The sequence below is a fragment of the Ambystoma mexicanum genome, chromosome 10 (assembly GCF_040938575.1).
Source record: "Ambystoma mexicanum isolate Mex_15411 chromosome 10, UKY_AmexF1_1, whole genome shotgun sequence".
Taxonomy (NCBI): domain Eukaryota; kingdom Metazoa; phylum Chordata; class Amphibia; order Caudata; family Ambystomatidae; genus Ambystoma; species Ambystoma mexicanum.
In genome coordinates this window covers 1,563,097,240-1,563,115,286 of record NC_090932.1, presented here as the reverse complement: position 1 = coordinate 1,563,115,286, position 18,047 = coordinate 1,563,097,240, and the positions used below count along the sequence as shown (strand labels likewise).

Here is an 18,047-nt window from a genome sequence, read left to right as displayed (position 1 = left end):
ATTGACACTGAGCTTGGAAGTTCAAGGTGTTCCCAGAATTCCCAGTGATTTATTAAGACACCTGAGAGTGGAGATCCACAATTTGACATGCCCACAGTGCTACTTCCTGGTGAGAGTGCTCACCATCCAGCACAATAGTCTTCTGCACAATGTCTCAGAGAACGGTGTCAGGCCAGGCCCATTATAAGCCTATCGAGGTCTGGATTGACAATTGACACAAATTTCAGGGTCCGTCATCTGAAATGGGTGCCCTTGCACCACTTTCGGAACAGCATGTTGATCTGCTTGGAATAAAGCAGCTGAAAACATGGAGATCATGTCAGCAGTCCACACTCATTTACAATATTAGCAGAATGTGTTCTCAAAGTTCAAAGGGGTCCATTGAGCTGTACCCTAGCGGAGCCAGAATGTCCGTCCTTTACTGAACAGGGTTCTGGAGGCAGGTATAGGTCCAGCTCTATATGTATGGTTACACTCATATAGTGCAGCTCCAACCCTTGGGGGTCCCTAGTCACTGGCAGCCCCCAACAGATCTAGAACAGCACGTTTTTCAATTGATGGCAAAATGATGTACGAGAGGGGTTGGCAATGCCTTGGATGGGTAAGGCATTCCAAACCAAGGTGGACTAGACTGGTAAACATCTACATCCTTTGGTGAAATAAATTAAAAGGGGGATTAAGAAGAAGGTGTTTGTTGGTGTTTCTCAGGATGGGAGATGGTACAGAAAAATGATATGAACAAGAAAAAGGGGGCAGGCCATTTTGGCATGTGTAGTCGTATCGGGGCAGTTTAAATAAAGTGCTGTTTGAAACCGTAGTCAGTGTAAGGATTTCCTGGTTTCAGAGGCATGGAACCTTCTCTGGAGGCTTGCACAAAGGTGGAAGGAAGTACATGCACCACAGTGTGCAGGAGAACAGGACACACACGTGAGCAGGATTTGTGTTTGAGTTCAGAGGGCTGAGGCAGGCACCAAGCCCTCATACTGAAACTCAATCTCACTTAAATAATAGGGGTTGGAATCGCCTGGAATGGTTCACAGCGTATGGAGGTGAGACTCATAGTTATATAAAAGAGACAACCCCTGGGTCTCAATCCTTTAACCACTTTTCAAATTTATTTTTATTTGGTTTTTTTAATAGTTTTATTACATAGTATTTTCTTTTATTCTGATATCAGGCCTTTATTAAGATTCAATTAACTAATCCCCTATCAATTTAGTTAGTATGAACAATGTAAAACCCCAAACAAGGTCAATGAAACTTCTTGAGGTACAGTTCAACCCCCCTACCTCCGAGAAAAGCTCTAGTGAGGTTTTTCTGATTGGAACCATTATAATAATGCTAGAAATTCGACATATTAGGTCAGTCAAGAAGAGCACAGCCGACGCTCACAACTTGTCCCTTTCTGGTGATTATGGACGCATGGTTTGCTAGTAATTGCACCAATGTCCTCCCCATGCCAATCCCAGATGGAGTAAACATCCCTGCTGAACACAGAACAAATGCATTGGCCGAGCATTTATTTAGACTAAATCTGTTAAATGAACCACCATGCCAAAACCCCTGGACCATGCCATCGAAGACTTCATCATCAAATCCCTCTTCGGTACTGACATGCATATCACATTTCTACTTACCAATCACCCACTAGGCTATTATACCCCCTTCATGAAAGAATCCCCCATCTTACTCAATAACTTTCAAACTAAGTCTGACCAAATAGCAATCATTGGCGATTTACACCTCTGACTTGACGGTAAAACAAACAAAACCGCTCAGGAATTCCTCACAAACAGGTAGACCGTGTCTCTTCTTTCTAAAGGAATCACACGAAACGGTGGACACCCCCGGGATGTCCTACATGAAATGTTCCGCTGACACCCCCCCCACACCAACCACTCAGATAGAACAGCCCATGTCCTGATTTACAGCAGAAGCAAGTTGACTCATCTCCATATCAAATCCCCCAAAAATCATCATGCCCTTTGCTGCCCTTCATATACCAAAATAAATGATCCCAGCCAAAGGCCCGAAGAAAGACCTTCAGGGACAGCTGCCGCTAACATCTACAAAGGAACCGGAAACCTAATAACAGTCTCCTAATAGATGGTATGGCGGGAACGTGTCCCTAATGAAGATGAAAGGCTGGGAGATGGAGCAAAATTGGAGGACACAAATCCCTGTTTAACTAATGGGGATTTGCGGGCAAAATGGCGCACAAATCCCATTTTCTTGGCGCAAATAATCCATGAATCAGGCCCAAAGTCTCGACTACCACCGAGTCTTACTACTTTTACAAGCACCGCTATTGGAGACTTGGCCAAAGTCGTATTTTATGATTTGATTTCATTTATTTTTTCCAGAGTTGCTGCTACTCCAGAGCCCCTTACAAGGTTCAAGATTACAAAAGGTGGGAGGGGAAACAGAAGTTACAAAATGTGTTCAGGCTGGGAAGATTAGGATAGACAAGCGGCAGCAGGGGAGGTGGAGGGGCTGGATTACACGTGGGAAATTCTGAAAGTGGTGATGGAGGGTGCAGTGTGCATGTGAAGTGGTAGGGAGTTCCATGGTCTGGGTGCCCTCTGGGTAAATGCTTGCTTTTCTGTGCATGTTAGATTGCACAGTGGAATGCGAAGAAGATACTGGCCACCTTCTCTAGCGTTTGTGCAGGTTTCAGTTTCTCATGAAGGTAAAAAGGTTTTGAGGTGGATCGAACAGAGAATGGAAGCCTTTTAAGGCCTGGAATTCTCTTGCCCAACTTCCTTTATTAACAATAAACTAGATACTCTGGTGCTGGCCATTATCCATTTCCCCAATCTTCAAAGAAAGCCCCCAGTGTGTCTCTAAGCTACCTGATGAATGGCCGACTGCTAAAAGAACACCGTAACAAGCAGAGGTTTTAAAAGCTATAAATGTTTGGAGCCCGCAATGCACGCAGGTGCAGATAGGACATCATAATCACCCATACCCTCTGCAATTGATAGAGCTTTTCAGGGATGTGAACGGACATGTATTAAGCAGTTAAGGTTGCCCCCATTTACTGTTCTTAAGAAACACAATTAGCACCCTGTGGGTGGGAGCCGGCCAATCAGGAGGCTAGAAATGCAGGCTGATACTCCCGATCTAGGCCACGTGCGAAGCCGCCTTATCGCCGGCTCCCCAGCCTACCATCTTCCCCCACCGGCACTGCAGTCATTTTGACCCCCACCCCTAAAACCCCACTTACCTGTTTGCTGCGGCAGCGGCTGCAACCGCCACTGCAGCTCCTGCAGCTTCTCTCCTTGTTCTGTTTGGCTGCCATGGAAAGGGATGAGGGCCTCCATACGGAGCTCTGCCTTCCGATTCCATGGTGGCCATCTTTGTATAGTATTTTCTTTCCCTGAATTGGACTCCGTGAGGCGCCCTGTTCACGGAAAGAAAATACTTTCCTGCAACCCCACCTGGGACGGGTGCTAACAGTGTTAAGCACCGGCTGGAATGGGTGGTAACATCCTGAGGTCCTCGTGAAACGCCCTCACTTCGATCGTGCCTTTAACTTGGGCCGCTGTGCTGTTACCAGCTGTTCCAACCCTTGGAACAAAAGCTGAACACCATTTTCAGACCAAGTCATAATGACCACCTAGTGTTCTATTTCTAACTTCGATATCCTGGGAAACTCCAAAGATATGCAGAAGAGTGTGTGTGTGAGTGTGTCTGCGTGTGGATGTGTGCATTTGGAAGGGTGGTGATCAACCCTGTGAACCACCACCCCTACACCATTACAGCGTGACTCAACTACCCATTTCTTTACTCCACCCTTGGACATATCCCAATGTACCCTATGACCTTCTACTACTGTGCAGTGTGCCTGCCCCCACATCTTCATGCACCTCTGCTCTTCAATCCCACCCCCCTGCCCGGTTTCCTCACCTGAGTGGGATCCGGATGGCGATGTAGCGGTCCATCGCTATGGCCAAGAGGCTGAAGATGGAGCTCTGCGTCAGCACCAGGACGAAGCAGGCGATGAAAAGGCAACCGTGGAACGCCGCGCAGAAGCCTGTGCTGATCGTGATGGCAAAGGGGATGGCCAGCACACCCACAGCAATATCCGCCACAGCCAGCGACACCACAAAGTAGTTGGTGGCGTTCTGCAGGTTGCTGTTCAGCCAGACAGCCCAACAGACCAACACGTTGCCCAGGACGGCCAACACAGCGATGAGCAGCTCCAGCACGATATAGATCAGGTTCCAGGTCAAATTCCCATCCTCGTCCGTTACCATGGTGAGAGCGGCCAGGTTGACATAAGAACATGGGTAGAAAGCACACCGTCCATATCGGCAGCGTGATCCACTGTTGCGCTTATAAATCTTATCCTGCTAGAGGGAGATGATGCCACAACAAGACGATGACTGTTCCCTCGATCAACACATTTCCTTAATCGGAGGTAATAGGGATATCCAAGACACTGATTGAAATCAAAGATCCTGACACAGGCTTTCTCAACACAACCAAAGCTCCAACTAACTTTAGGGGAAAGAAGGACAGGTGCAAATACGGAAGGTGTGGTCGATAAGGGTGGCCCCAGATACGGATCCGAAAACGAGCGGCTTCAAGACTTCCAAGGATTTTGCGATCTGCTCCAACGTCTTTTACCCCAACGTGTGCAGTAGGATCCTCCCTCCGTCGTGACCGGCAGCTGGATTCAAGAGTCTCCAGATGTTCCGCGTTTCAGAGGACTTCCCATGCAGGCTTCCTAGGAAGGAATAACAAAAAACAGTACATGGATGATGGGTGACCAAGGACACAGTAATAGACAATCTTGGGGGTGGGGTTGGGAGGCAGGAACTGTGCAGTTCAACGAGGGGGCAGCACGGATGGCCAACAGCCTGCACTGTTCAGAAGAAGGCCCAGAGAAAGATCAGCTGTCAGAGAAGTCATGGATTGGGGGGACGGTACGGGGAAGACTCCGAGGGGTGTGGAGGCAGGAAAGACACACAGTTTCAGAGTGATGGATGTGGGCGGGGCAGACCATCAGGTGACATCTGGGCTAGAGGAGTGGGCCAGCGTGCAAAGGAGGCAGGGGACTGGGAAATGAAGGGAGACGAGAGTTCACGGATCCCTAGGAAACGGGGGAGAGGTGGGCAAGAGGAGACTTCAGGTGCAAAGCACAGAGGAAAAGGAAGAGGGGGCCACAGTTCAGATGAAGGGGGGAGGAAGGAAGAAAACACAATATACAGATAATATGAACTGGAAGGTGAATCCGGAAATGGGGGGCAGGGGGTGTTGTTGAATGGCAGATGGTGCCAACCTTTGCTCCCCATCTGCATGCACCTCAATTTGCCACATCTACCTCCTCCACTCCCTGCCGTCCCCTGACTTTCGCTCTCAGCATGTGGTAGGTGGAAGGTTCTCGTGCTTCTTGGCGCGGCCTCATGCTCAGGAGCACGCAGTGTGTGCGGAGTGAGCCACAACTGTGCGTTTACGATTCTCTTCCCTAAGCTGACGGATCGAGACCATGAACACGTGCACTACAGGATAATGCGCTGTGTACAATGTTAATTTGGGAGCATGGCAGACTGCCTCCCGCCGCCCCCATGTCTAATCTGTCTGTTGTCTCCATCCTTGCCATCGCGCTCCGACCAATCAGCACTCGCTTAATGCAGGGTCTTCTGTTCATCATCCCGCAATAAACAATGGAGAAATATAACTAGCCCCTGTGTGGCGCTAGAAGAGACTAGCTGGCCGGTAATGACAGTGCTGTATTTCTATATATAAGGCTGTTCATTGGGTAATGGGTGACTCAGAGCTCGGTACTGCGTGCTCAGGCAGCCAGACAAGTGGTGGCCCAGCTACTTTCGCTTCCTAAAACTACACAAAGATTGTGAACACAAAGAATGATGCATTGAAATATATATATATATATATATATATATATATATATATATATATATATATATATATATATATATATATATAACATGGACGCCGCGGTAGCGTCCATGTAGTTATGGTTAAGTTGGTGTGACCATAGGAAGAGCATTTTTTGGGCGGCTTATAACTTCGCTCCCTCTGGACGAATCCTCACCAAACTTTGCAAAAAAAGTATATGGCCCACTCTGAATTTCTTTGCAAAGTTTGGTCCAGGGGGGGGGGCAAAGTTATATTTGTGATGTCATCTTTGATGTCCTGGGTGTTAGTGTTAGCAGTGCACGGTGGCGCGAGTTATGGTTGCTTATCTTACCATAACTGCCGAATTTCAGGGGTTTTTCGGTTTTACTTTGAACCATAACGTCCCTCTTAACAAAGTTTTTTCACTGAATATATATATATATATCTGTTTTCGACTGCAAAGAAGTTTTTTTACCCACTAAAAAAATACCACCCGTTGATGAGACCTTTTTTGGGGATGACTTGTATACTATCTAAAACATCATTTTACTCATAGCTGCAATAATTATGCAGTATAGTACCCCAACTCCAAGGCCTTGTAGAGCGTTCTACGTTCAAATGTGGGCGGTAATTAAGGGGAAGATGCTTTGATGCACAGAGGTGCAGGTGCAAGCCGCGTACCGTGAAAAGCCAGCAATTCAGCATCATACCAAAATAAAGGTTGTAAAAATGTCGAAACCCAAAATACCGAATTTTGAGAGCCTCATTTTCTATATATATCAGGGGAGGGGGGTAAAGTTAATAAAAAAAAGGTAGAGGAATATCAGGGGGGATTATGTGGAGGGTCCACCCCTGCATATATGCGGTCAAATAAATCTTCGGTATTTTGGGCTCCAACATTTTATTTTCGAAATAATCGCACAGATCCAGTAATTCACGATGCAGGACTACATTGCTGATGGTTATTGTGTTTCATTGCATTTTATTTTTGTTCACGCATAACCGTGCCTATGTCCTTATTAGCGACAGATTAAAGTGCAAGTAAGTGCGCAAAACTATTCTACAGGAGATACATGCATTTTCATTGGGTTCGAGTAATGTTTACTTATTTTTTAATTTGTTGTTGATTTTTGCAGCGCTCTCTGGGAGCGGGCCTCTTTGCAGCACTAGAAGCAGAGATGGAGGGGTGGAGGGGCACTGACAATTCATAGACATGGTCATTCCAGATGTTATGTATTTTTATTATTATCGTTATTATTATTATTATTATTATTATTATTATTATTATTATTATTATTATTATTGTACGAAGGCTGGAGCATGTTCGCTGTTGGGTATGGGTGGTGGGGGAGAGGTTGTAATCATCAATGCATTTAGTAAGAGAAACCTTTTGCTGGTTATTTTTTAATTATTCAATATTTTGTCATTATTTTCGTGAACTACATATATATTTAATACAAAGTATTGAGCTGTGAAATGAATTCAGAGACATAATTAATTCAAAGTTAATTAAGAAGATACTATCACAAGAAATCCGGAGTGCTCTGAGACCACGTGACCCGCCTCGCGCCAGCCTCACCGCTGTTCCCAGGTGTATTGAGGGTAAAGTGAACCTCGCTCCCAGGTATTGGGACCCCTAGAACTCATTGGCCCTTTACACTCCTGGAACAAACTGACTCCCATACCCACTTAGGGAGTTTACTCATGTAGGCTCCCTGCTGCACACATGATCTTGTGTTGTTTGATTGTGAGCTGTAAAGGGCGCCTGTCTTAGGGAGTTTACTCATGTAGGCTCCCTCCTGCACACATTATCGTGTGTTGTGTGGTTGTGAGCTGTAAAGGGCGCCTGTCTTAGGGAGTTTACTCATGTAGGCTCCCTCCTGCACACATGATCTTGTGTTGTTTGATTGTGAGCTGTAAAGGGCGCCTGTCTTAGGGAGTTTACTCATGTAGGCTCCCTGCTGCACACATGATCTTGTGTTGTTTGATTGTGAGCTGTAAAAGGCGCCTGTTTTAGGGAGTTTACTCATGTAGGCTCCCTCCTGCACACATTATCGTGTGTTGTGTGATTGTGAGCTGTAAAGGGCGCCTGTCTTAGGGAGTTTACTCATGTAGGCTCCCTCCTGCACACATTATCGTGTGTTGTGTGATTGTGAGCTGTAAAGGGCGCCTGTCTTAGGGAGTTTACTCATGTAGGCTCCCTCCTGCACACATTATCATGTGTTGTGTGATTGTGAGCTGTAAAGGGCGCCTGTCTTAGGGAGTTTACTCATGTAGGCTCCCTCCTGCACACATTATCGTGTGTTGTGTGATTGTGAGCTGTAAAGGGCGCCTGTCTTAGGGAGTTTACTCATGTAGGTTCCCTCCTGCACACATGATCTTGTGTTGTTTGATTGTGAGCTGTAAAGGGCGCCTGTCTTAGGGAGTTTACTCATGTAGGCTCCCTCCTGCACACATGATCTTGTGTTGTTTGATTGTGAGCTGTAAAGGGCGCCTGTCTTAGGGAGTTTACTCATGTAGGCTCCCTCCTGCACACATGATCTTGTGTTGTGTGGCTGTGAGCTGTAAAGGGCGCCTGTTTTCTGCGCTGATTAACTTCAGGAATATTCTGGGGCGGATGTTCCAGGGGGCCTGCACCTAAAGTCTACAGCCTGAATGCTTGCCCAACAATCCCCCCTTGGGGCCTAAAATCTGGTCCTGGGTAATGCTGCCCCCTTGGATGAAAGAGAGAAAGACCCACAAACAAGCTGCATACCAGTCACTTGTATTCCCTAAAAATAGGCAAATACTCCCAAAAGAAACTACAGAGCAAAAACGATTGGACCAACATGTGGTAAACAGAGATAGAGGCGGCAGCACCCTGCTTCCACCCGCACTGCTCCAAGGAGATGTTCCTCCTTGGGTGCCAGCAGAGAGCTGGCCTAGGGAGGGCCTCTAATAATGGTACTGCCTGATCTGAAGAGCAACTTAGAGCAAAAATGCATCTTTTAATGAGCTTGAAATACTAAGCACAAACATGAAGAATTTCGAAAAGAAATCCGTTTTAGGGTGCAAATACAATTTTTCAAAGAAGTAACCCCATTGGGCGCAAGAGTTGTGTTTGACTCCCTAGAAAAGCATTTTACTCCCAACTTCAAGAAATAAGGTGTAAATAGGGTGTAAAATACACCTACTTCAAACTATTATCCGGAGCCAGGGATAGAAGCCACCCTCTATTTGCAGTTCTATGTTCATTCATCCCCAGTTTTTTTGTGCGTCTTTTTTATGCCGAAAATGTTTTGTCGAAAAAATCATTGAATTTTTATTTTTATTTGGGGGTATCCCTCCAAATCCCCTCCCCTATTATTTATTCCCAATACACCACCCTACCCCTTATATGCCCCCCATATTTTTCATTGTTTTTTTTCGACAAAACATTTTCATCAAAAAGTGCTGTGAAGAAAAAACGGCCAATGAATGAACGCCGGACCCTATTCACTCTGGTACGACATCCATTCATCGCCGTTTTTTTCCGCTGCATTTTTTGCTGCAGGTTTTTTACCGCAAAACAACCCATCGAAAAAGGGGGGGTGGGTAGAGGGATATAAGGTTTCTGGTTGTTTTGGGACTAGATTTCAAATCAGTGGTAAGGGGGGTTTGGGGGGGTACCCCCAAAAAAGGAAAAAAAAATGGATGAGTTTTTGCGGTAAAAAATCTATGACAGAAAATGCAAAATAAAAAACGTGCGATGGAATGACATGGAACCTTCACTCTGAGTCAGGGCTTGGGGCACGGAGCAGTGAAGCCATTTTGGCGGCATATCCGTTTCCTGGAAACTCTGTGGTTCAGGAGTTGGTTCGAAAGCAAAGCTCTGATGCAGGGAGAAGGGTAAATCAAACCTTCATCCGGCCAAGTGTGCTGGATGACAACCTGAAGTAAATAGGCGTACATAACAAGAACGACCTAGTGCTCTCAGAGGTTACATTTAGGTTTAAGCACTGAGTTAGGGACCTGATACCGTGAAAATCCTGACCTTGAAGTCCACGCAGCCTAATAGACTGGTGGGACAATGGGGGCTAATATTTGTCCCAGGAGTATAGCTCAGCGGCAACGTGCCCGCCTTGGAAACAAGACGACACGAAGCAACGCAGGTTCGATCCCCGGTCCGCGCTTAGAAACCTCTGGGTATTAAGCGTGTTATAAATACGCAACTAAGACATATTCCTGTAACAGCGCCTCAATGCCCCTACTTTAAAAATGCAAAAAATATATCATAGTTGAAACATGTTGGATTTCTTATGGGGAGATCCAGGCTTCAGAAGTTGAAAACAGTCAAAGTGGTCAGTAATGTAGGAAGGCTTGTTGCATTGAGCATTCCAGAGGCTGAGTGAAAGAGTGACAGGAGGTGGAGGTGGAGAAGTGATAGGAGGTGAGGAGAGGAGCAGGTGTTGGGCAGCAGGCAAGGGGAATAGAGAAGGGTGGATACGCTGGGAGAACAGGAGCGCCGGGTTTGAGGGGTGTAAGTGCAGGGGGGGAGAAGAAGGAGATGTGGACAGGGAGAGTAAGGTAGAAGTTAGACTGGGGTTGTGGCTGAGGGCTGTGAGAGAAGGGAAGGGAAACAAGTGAGCACAAGCAGGAAGGGGCACAGTCAAAGTGCGTGCGTGAGGGTGGTGCAGCCCAGGCGGGAGAAGGGAGACGAATGAGCAGCAAGGAAAGAAGTGGGGGGATGAAAAGCTGCATGGGAAGGAGTGAGGAGTGGATGTGAGCTTTGAGTTGGGCTTGAATGAGGCTAGATGTGACCAGAAGACGAATAGCAGCCCCAAAACAGGGATGTGCCTTAGTCCTTCAAGGGAATAACATGACCGGAGGGATTGGAGAGCCATTGGACGAAGGATCCTCATGTGAGTAGCAGTAGTCGGGCTAAAGGCAAGCAAAGTCCTAGCTTAAGCAGCGGCCCCGCCTTTCCAGCCCAAAAAGGGAGCTGTCCTTTGCATCTTTTGGCTCTTAGCTGCAGCAAAAGCCTGGTCTAGTCTCCCAGCGGAGACACAATAACAATAACAAGGTAGGCAGCATGTCATATGACCCTCTGGGTATTGTAGCCCCAGAGACATCTTTATAGAAGGGAAAGCGTGACCCGGGGCCCCACTCTGGGGGGGAAGGGCACACCTGTCACTAAATTGGGGGGACGGGTGTCAGGAAGGGGGAGAAGGGGGTACAAATACTACCAATACTACATTGCAAAATGTAGTTGTGTCATTTGTTTGCCCAGTGTCTTTAGCGAAACAGCACAATTCCCCTTTCATTCTGAGGCTGCAGGCAGCACACGTTAACTGGCGGGTCGGAGTTGGCTCGCGGCAGCGGGGCCTGGTTTATTGGCCTTACTTCTGCAAGCATTAGCTTGTCTTGCACTACAGTTTGCAAGACAGCACAGACCATACCCCTCCATGATTGGCTTATTTTTTTTTTTTCTTTGCAGTCCCTTTGACCTCGGATTGGGTTCTTGTCTTGGAAAGAGCAGGACATGCTAGACCCAAACTTTGCGCAATATCAGATGTTTTGCAGCAGGTGAAAATTATACGAAATCAAATCGGATTATGTAATTAGAACACTAAGGACATCTACATGTTGCTGGAAACAGGGTCCCCATAGCCATGGCAATATATGCCTCTGCCATTTATTAACTCAGAAACCTATTTGCTAATAAGATAGCTCAGCAGGTTGGGTGTTTGCTTCTGCGATCTATGTGTGATATGCACATCTCCGGTTCGAATCCGGGCAAGGCCAACTTTGCATTTATCCTTCTGAGGTTGATAAAGGAGTACCAACTTCAATTGGGTGAAATTGTATGTAAATATGTTCTGTGTAAAGCGCTTTGGTAAAAGCACCATATAAATAACACTTCTTTACCCTTTGTTTTGGGGAAGTATTCTCTGTGATAGCCCATAGAGATAAAAGCTCTCAAGAGAGATATAGGTGTGTACTGTGTAAGGACAGTTTGATTCATGGGTAGTCAGGCTCCGCCTTTCATCTGTTTTACACTGTTAGACTGAGCTGAACTCATTTGTTGAAGACTCCATTCGTATATAACTAGGTCAGTCCTTCTTGTGTACTGCATGAAGCTGTATTTTTCCAACCTCATCTACTCACAGAGGGTTGATAGGTGTGGATTTCACAATGCACCCTGTTTTAGTATGTGCACCCTAAATCGCCGCACCTCTGCCCCCACTCTCTCTGATTTTCCACTGTCAGCTGTGACCTGGCAGGAAACAGTCTGTAGGATGCATGGTAAGCATGTTAGTTAATCTTGGGGTCTAGTGTGGGTTTGCATTGCAAATGGGTCGGATGCACTCCCTCAACTGGAAGGGGTGTCCTATTAGCCCTGCTATTCAATTGCAGAACAGAACACTGAACGCGTATCCATATTTCAGTGAGTCTTGTGTGTTCCTCTATGTTTACCCCCATAAATGAGCCTTCTTGAGTTTTCATCACGGACGCAACAAAAGTGGCAATAATAAGACATAGCTTTCCTAACAAAGCTATGTCTTTCACAACCCTTATTTCACCTTACTTTCTCACCCCATAATCTCTCACCCACCTCTCCCAAGCCTTTCGTGCACACGTACCCACTGTCTCTCCTCTTTGACACTCCTATCACACCTTTCAGATTCCTCGCCCCTCTGCCTGCCTCTTCTGTGTTTCTCTCCTACTATGCCACTTCTCTTTTGGAAGCCTGCCACTTCTCTCTAGCTCTCCCTGTCTTCCCTCTCCCTGGCCACCTTTCTTGTCCAATGTATCTCTTTACTTGTCCTCTAGACTGTCACTCCTACATATCGCTCATTGGGCTAACTTTTTGCTTCTCCCTCTACTCACTGTGTCACTAAGTCTATCCTCTACCTCCTCCCCTCACCTTCCATGTCCCTCACTCATTCCATCCTCTCTCACTTGTCTATCCGTTCATAGTACTGTCTTCCCTCTACATAATAAACTTATTTGTAACCCCTCCACTGTCTCGCCATGTCTCTTCTCTCTCTTCATGCTCCCTCGTCCCCTTCTGAGTTCTGTCCCTCCCCTCACTCACCTTACTTATCTCTCCATTTTTGACTCACCATCATTGCTCTCACTTCCCTTCCTTCTCTTTCCCATATGTTCTGTCTCTCCTCTCTCCATGCCCCTGATCACCTTCTTTGACTTTGCCTCCTGCCTCTCTCAGGCCTCTGATAGCCTTCTTTGACTTTGCATCCTGCCTCTCTCATGCCCCTGATCGCCTTCTTTGACTTTTTCCCCTGCCTCTCTCCATGCCCCTGATCGCCTTCTTTGACTTTGCCTCCTGCCTCTCTCCATGCCTCTGATCGCCTTCTTTGACTGTGCCTCCTGCCTCTCTCCATGCCCCTGATCACCTTCTTTGACTTTGCCTCCTGCCTCTCTCATGCCTCTGATAGCCTTCTTTGACTCTGCCTCTCTCATGCCCCTGATCGCCTTCTTTGACTGTGCCTCCTGCCTCTCTCCATGCCCCTGATCACCTTCTTTGACTTTGCCTCCTGCCTCTCTCAGGCCTCTGATAGCCTTCTTTGACTTTGCCTCCTGCCTCTCTCATGCCCCTGATCGCCTTCTTTGACTTTTCCTCCTGCCTCTCTCCATGCCCCTGATTGCCTTCTTTGACCTTTCCTCCTGCCTCTCTCCATGCCCCTGATCGCCATCTTTGACTTTGCCTCCTGCCGCTCTCATGCCTCTGATCACCTTCTTTGACTCTGTCTCTCGCATGCCTCTGATCGCCTTCTTTGACTTTGCCTCCTGCCTCTCTCATGCCTCTGATCGCCTTCTTTGACTTTGCCTCCTGCCTCTCTCATGCCTCTGATCGCCTTCTTCGACTTTGCCTCCTGCCTCTCCCATTCCCCCTCATCTCCTTCTTTGACTTTGCCTCCTGGCTCTCTCATGCCCCTGATCTCCTTCTTTGACTTTGCCTCCTGCCTCTCTCAGGCCTCTGATAGCCTTCTTTGACTTTTCCTCCTGCCTCTCTCCATGCCCCTGATCGCCTTCTTTGACTTTGCCTCCTGCCTCTCTCCATGCCCCTGATCGCCTTCTTTGACTGTGCCTCCTGCCTCTCTCCATGCCCCTGATCACCTTCTTTGACTTTGCCTCCTGCCTCTCTCAGGCCTCTGATAGCCTTCTTTGACTCTGCCTCTCTCATGCCTCTGATCGCCTTCTTTGACTTTGCCTCCTGCCTCTCTCATGCCCCTGATCTCCATCTTTGACTTTGCCTCCTGCCGCTCTCATGCCTCTGATCACCTTCTTTGACTCTGTCTCTCGCATGCCTCTGATCGCCTTCTTTGACTTTGCCTCCTGCCTCTCTCATGCCTCTGATCGCCTTCTTTGACTTTGCCTCCTGCCTCTTCCATGCATCTGATCGTCTTCTTTGACTTTGCCTCCTGCCTCTCCCATTCCCCCTCATCTCCTTCTTTGACTTTGCCTCCTGGCTCTCTCATGCCCCTGATCTCCTTCTTTGACTTTGCCTCCTGCCTCTCTCAGGCCTCTGATAGCCTTCTTTGACTTTGCCTCCTGCCTCTCTCATGCCCCTGATCGCCTTCTTTGACTTTTCCTCCTGCCTCTCTCCATGCCCCTGATCGCCTTCTTTGACTTTGCCTCCTGCCTCTCTCCATGCCCCTGATCGCCTTCTTTGACTGTGCCTCCTGCCTCTCTCCATGCCCCTGATCACCTTCTTTGACTTTGCCTCCTGCCTCTCTCAGGCCTCTGATAGCCTTCTTTGACTCTGCCTCTCTCATGCCTCTGATCGCCTTCTTTGACTTTGCCTCCTGCCTCTCTCATGCCCCTGATCTCCATCTTTGACTTTGCCTCCTGCCGCTCTCATGCCTCTGATCGCCTTCTTTGACTCTGTCTCTCGCACGCCTCTGATCGCCTTCTTTGACTTTGCCTCCTGCCTCTCTCATGCCTCTGATCGCCTTCTTTGACTTTGCCTCCTGCCTCTCTCATGCATCTGATCGTCTTCTTTGACTTTGCCTCCTGCCTCTCCCATTCCCCCTCATCTCCTTCTTTGACTTTGCCTCCTGGCTCTCTCATGCCCCTGATCTCCTTCTTTGACTTTGCCTCCTGCCGCTCTCATGCCTCTGATTGCCTTCTTTGACTCTGCCTCTCACATGCCTCTGATCACCTTTTTTGACTTTGCCTCCTGCCTCTCTCATGCCTCTGATCATCTTCTTTGACTTTGCCTCCTGCCTCTCTCATGCCCCTGACCACCTTCTTTGACTTTGCCTCCTGCCTCATTGCCCTTTCCTTATCTCGTGTCCTTAGTTTGCCTCCCCCTCGTTATCTGTGCCAGTCTCCACTCTGTTATTTCTTGCATCTTCCTACTATATCTCTGGGTGTTCACTCCTTTCTTAATTCTCTTCCTCACCCCTGTTACCTGTGCTCTCTCTGTTGTCTGCCCCCTTTGACTGCCACTTCTGTTGTATGCGACCTCTGTTGTCTTTGCCTCATTTTCACTGTTCCTCATTGTTCCTTCCCCTCTGCCTCACTCCTCCTGTGCACCTTCCTTGTCTCTTTATTCTGATCTCATGATTCACCTTCACCATCTTTAACGTCTGTCTCGACTCTATTGAGTCGCTTCTCTCTCTCAGCATCCCTATCGCTCACTGTCTCGCTCTCATGCTTCTACTCACACTCTCACTCCCTCTCACCCTTCCTCTCACTCATAACCACTCTCTATCTTGCTCTCTCCCTTCCTGCTCACTCCCTCCCTCTCTTATTATGTCTTAAGCTCCTTGCCTATTCTCCCAATATCAGTTTATCTCTCCCTCTCTCTGCCATTGTTTCTTCCTTTCTGCTTCTCTGTGATCGCCACCATCGGTGTGACAGGGCACTAGCAGCACGGCTTCATGGGTCAATTAGTTGCTCTTTGATTCCCATGCCTGTCCCCATTACAGTGTCTGCTGCTAAAAGATTAACTGGCAGGGTACAGATGGGCAACGGGAAGCATGAGGTTGCACAATCCATATGACACCTTGTAGAGATTGCAAATTATCTCAAGTTGTGGCAGAAAACAGACCTGGCTTTCAGATGCTCATCACATTGCATTCTGGTACTTGTAATCCTGTATTTTTAAGGTGAATAGGAATTCAAAATGATGTGCTAAAAATACCTATGAAAGAACATAATCTGAAACTCTATTTCAGCATATTTGTAAGAAACAAGAGTGCATGAACTAGCGATACTTAGTGGGAAAATTGGGTAGTATTTTGTCTGCCACTGCCCTTGGCATTATGATTATAGCTTCCAAATACACTTTTTAACATGTACTTGCGCGTTCTCAATGTCACTGAGCCTAGTAAGATTGTTGTATTTGTTCTCCCTTGTTCCCCTCCCTTGCCTTGTCGCGCTCTCAAACATTTGTGCACAAGCGCGATATAAATAAAATATCAATATCAATATTAATGTTCATTCTCCTTGCTTAATGGAATGAGTAGCTCTTTATCCAAGAGGTAGCATGAAGCTAATGCCCCTAACAGCTGCAATACTGTTTGAGTGATAATAACTCATGTGGTGGAGGCACCCTGGCTTTTGCACCTGAAAGGGCTCACACAGCATCAAATGGCTACTGAAATCAGCATTTTCTCGCAAGGCAATTACATCTCTCTCTCCCTTTCTAAACTGTCAAGTGCATTTATGTGATGTCCGTTTGCTCTTTCGGAACTTCACATTTTCTTCAGATTCTGCAGAATCGTATTCTTAACATATTTCTATAATGATTTACACATTTCTCAGGTTGTTGTATTATAGATGTTTAATAATTAGACCAATGCTGAGAAGCTGTATGGTCAAGTGCCTAAATCGTAGTTTGGGCTCAAATCACAGCATCGTTACTTAACTAAAGTGTGTGACCTTAAGCAAATTATTTTCTCTTTCCTGGCCATATCTGCCAAAATTGCGAGTCCGTAGAGGTCATTCGGTTTACAGTGTATGCTTTTCGAAAAAGCCACACTCATCATTTAACATAAATAATAAACAACTTTGCTATATGCAAACTAATGGTCATTGTCTCTTGACAAATACCGAGTTCCCTCCCAGTGATCTCATTTTCTGTATTTTCACTTACAGTGATGCCTAAACACATGCAAATACCTGTAAACATAACTGCAACATAACCAATGTCAGCATTCTGCTTACAGACAGTTCTTTGCATAGTTCATATCTGTTTCCCATTGTCCATCCCATTCATGTCTTTCATATCTGTTCCTTGTGAGCCTTAAGTCTGCCTTAGTGCGTTATAATAAGAAAATCTTTCAGGTAGCATTTTACAGCGCTCCTATGGAACAAAATCCCTCACATGAAAACGAGAATGGGTTTAATGTAGTTAGTAACCACGTCATGAATTATATCCCTATAATTCCTGGCAGAATCATACTACAAGCCTCAATCGGTTCCCTCTATAGCCCTTCTATTCACGTGCAGCTGGGAACTGGTAGTCTCATTTCCTGCACCCCAAAAGGAAGTAGGTTATGCTACACTCATGTTACAAGACTAGAGGGCAGGAAGAGTGGTCTACCTCTGCTGCTCTTCTCCCTGGACCATTATTAGTTTCAGGAAGGGTGAGGGGGGATAGCTGAGGGGCAGCGTGTCTGTCTTGGAAACAAGATAACGCAGCGCAACACAGGTTCGACTCCTGATTCCGTGCTTAGAAACCAATCTCTGGTATTAAGCGTGTTATAAAAGAACAATTATAATTATAAATTCAAACGAGTTTTAGGAAAGTTCACAAAAGACGGGGTCTTGATATATCAACCTATTGGTGCCCTGCGCTTGTAGTGGGTGTCGACTGCCAAGTGGAGTTACGGAGACTACCCCCTGCTCCGTTTGAATATAGAGACAAACCAGGGATCGAAGAGCCCTTATCCACTTAGTAGGCAGCGCCAGCTCAAAGGAATAGTCAACACAAGGTAGTTATTGAAAGATAAAAGTGTATTGGGTGTGCCCTTTTTTGAGACACGTGTTTCGGCGAATACGCCACCTTTTTCAATCAGGGCGAATAGGAGTAACGATAATTGTCTATCTGTTTGGTAATTTGCTGGTTGCCCTGTTCATGGGTTAAATCCCACCTCTAAAGAGTCAGTTCTCTCCTCAAGCGTCGGCGTCGGCAACCCTTGAGCTGGCACTGCCTACTAAGTGGAGAAGGGCTCTTCGATCCGTGG

General features: G+C 46.8%; 1 protein-coding gene across 1 annotated transcript in view; it reads right to left on the bottom strand.

The window, feature by feature from the left end:
• The window catches only part of ADORA2A (adenosine A2a receptor), a 146,522-nt gene that overhangs the window by 47,893 nt on the left and 80,582 nt on the right, over positions 1 to 18,047 (bottom strand). The window contains exon 2 of the mRNA XM_069619862.1: positions 3,910 to 4,732. Within this exon, the coding sequence (XP_069475963.1) occupies positions 3,910 to 4,259 (350 nt within the window). The 5' untranslated portion in view covers positions 4,260 to 4,732. The remainder of the gene's footprint in view (positions 1 to 3,909; positions 4,733 to 18,047) is intronic.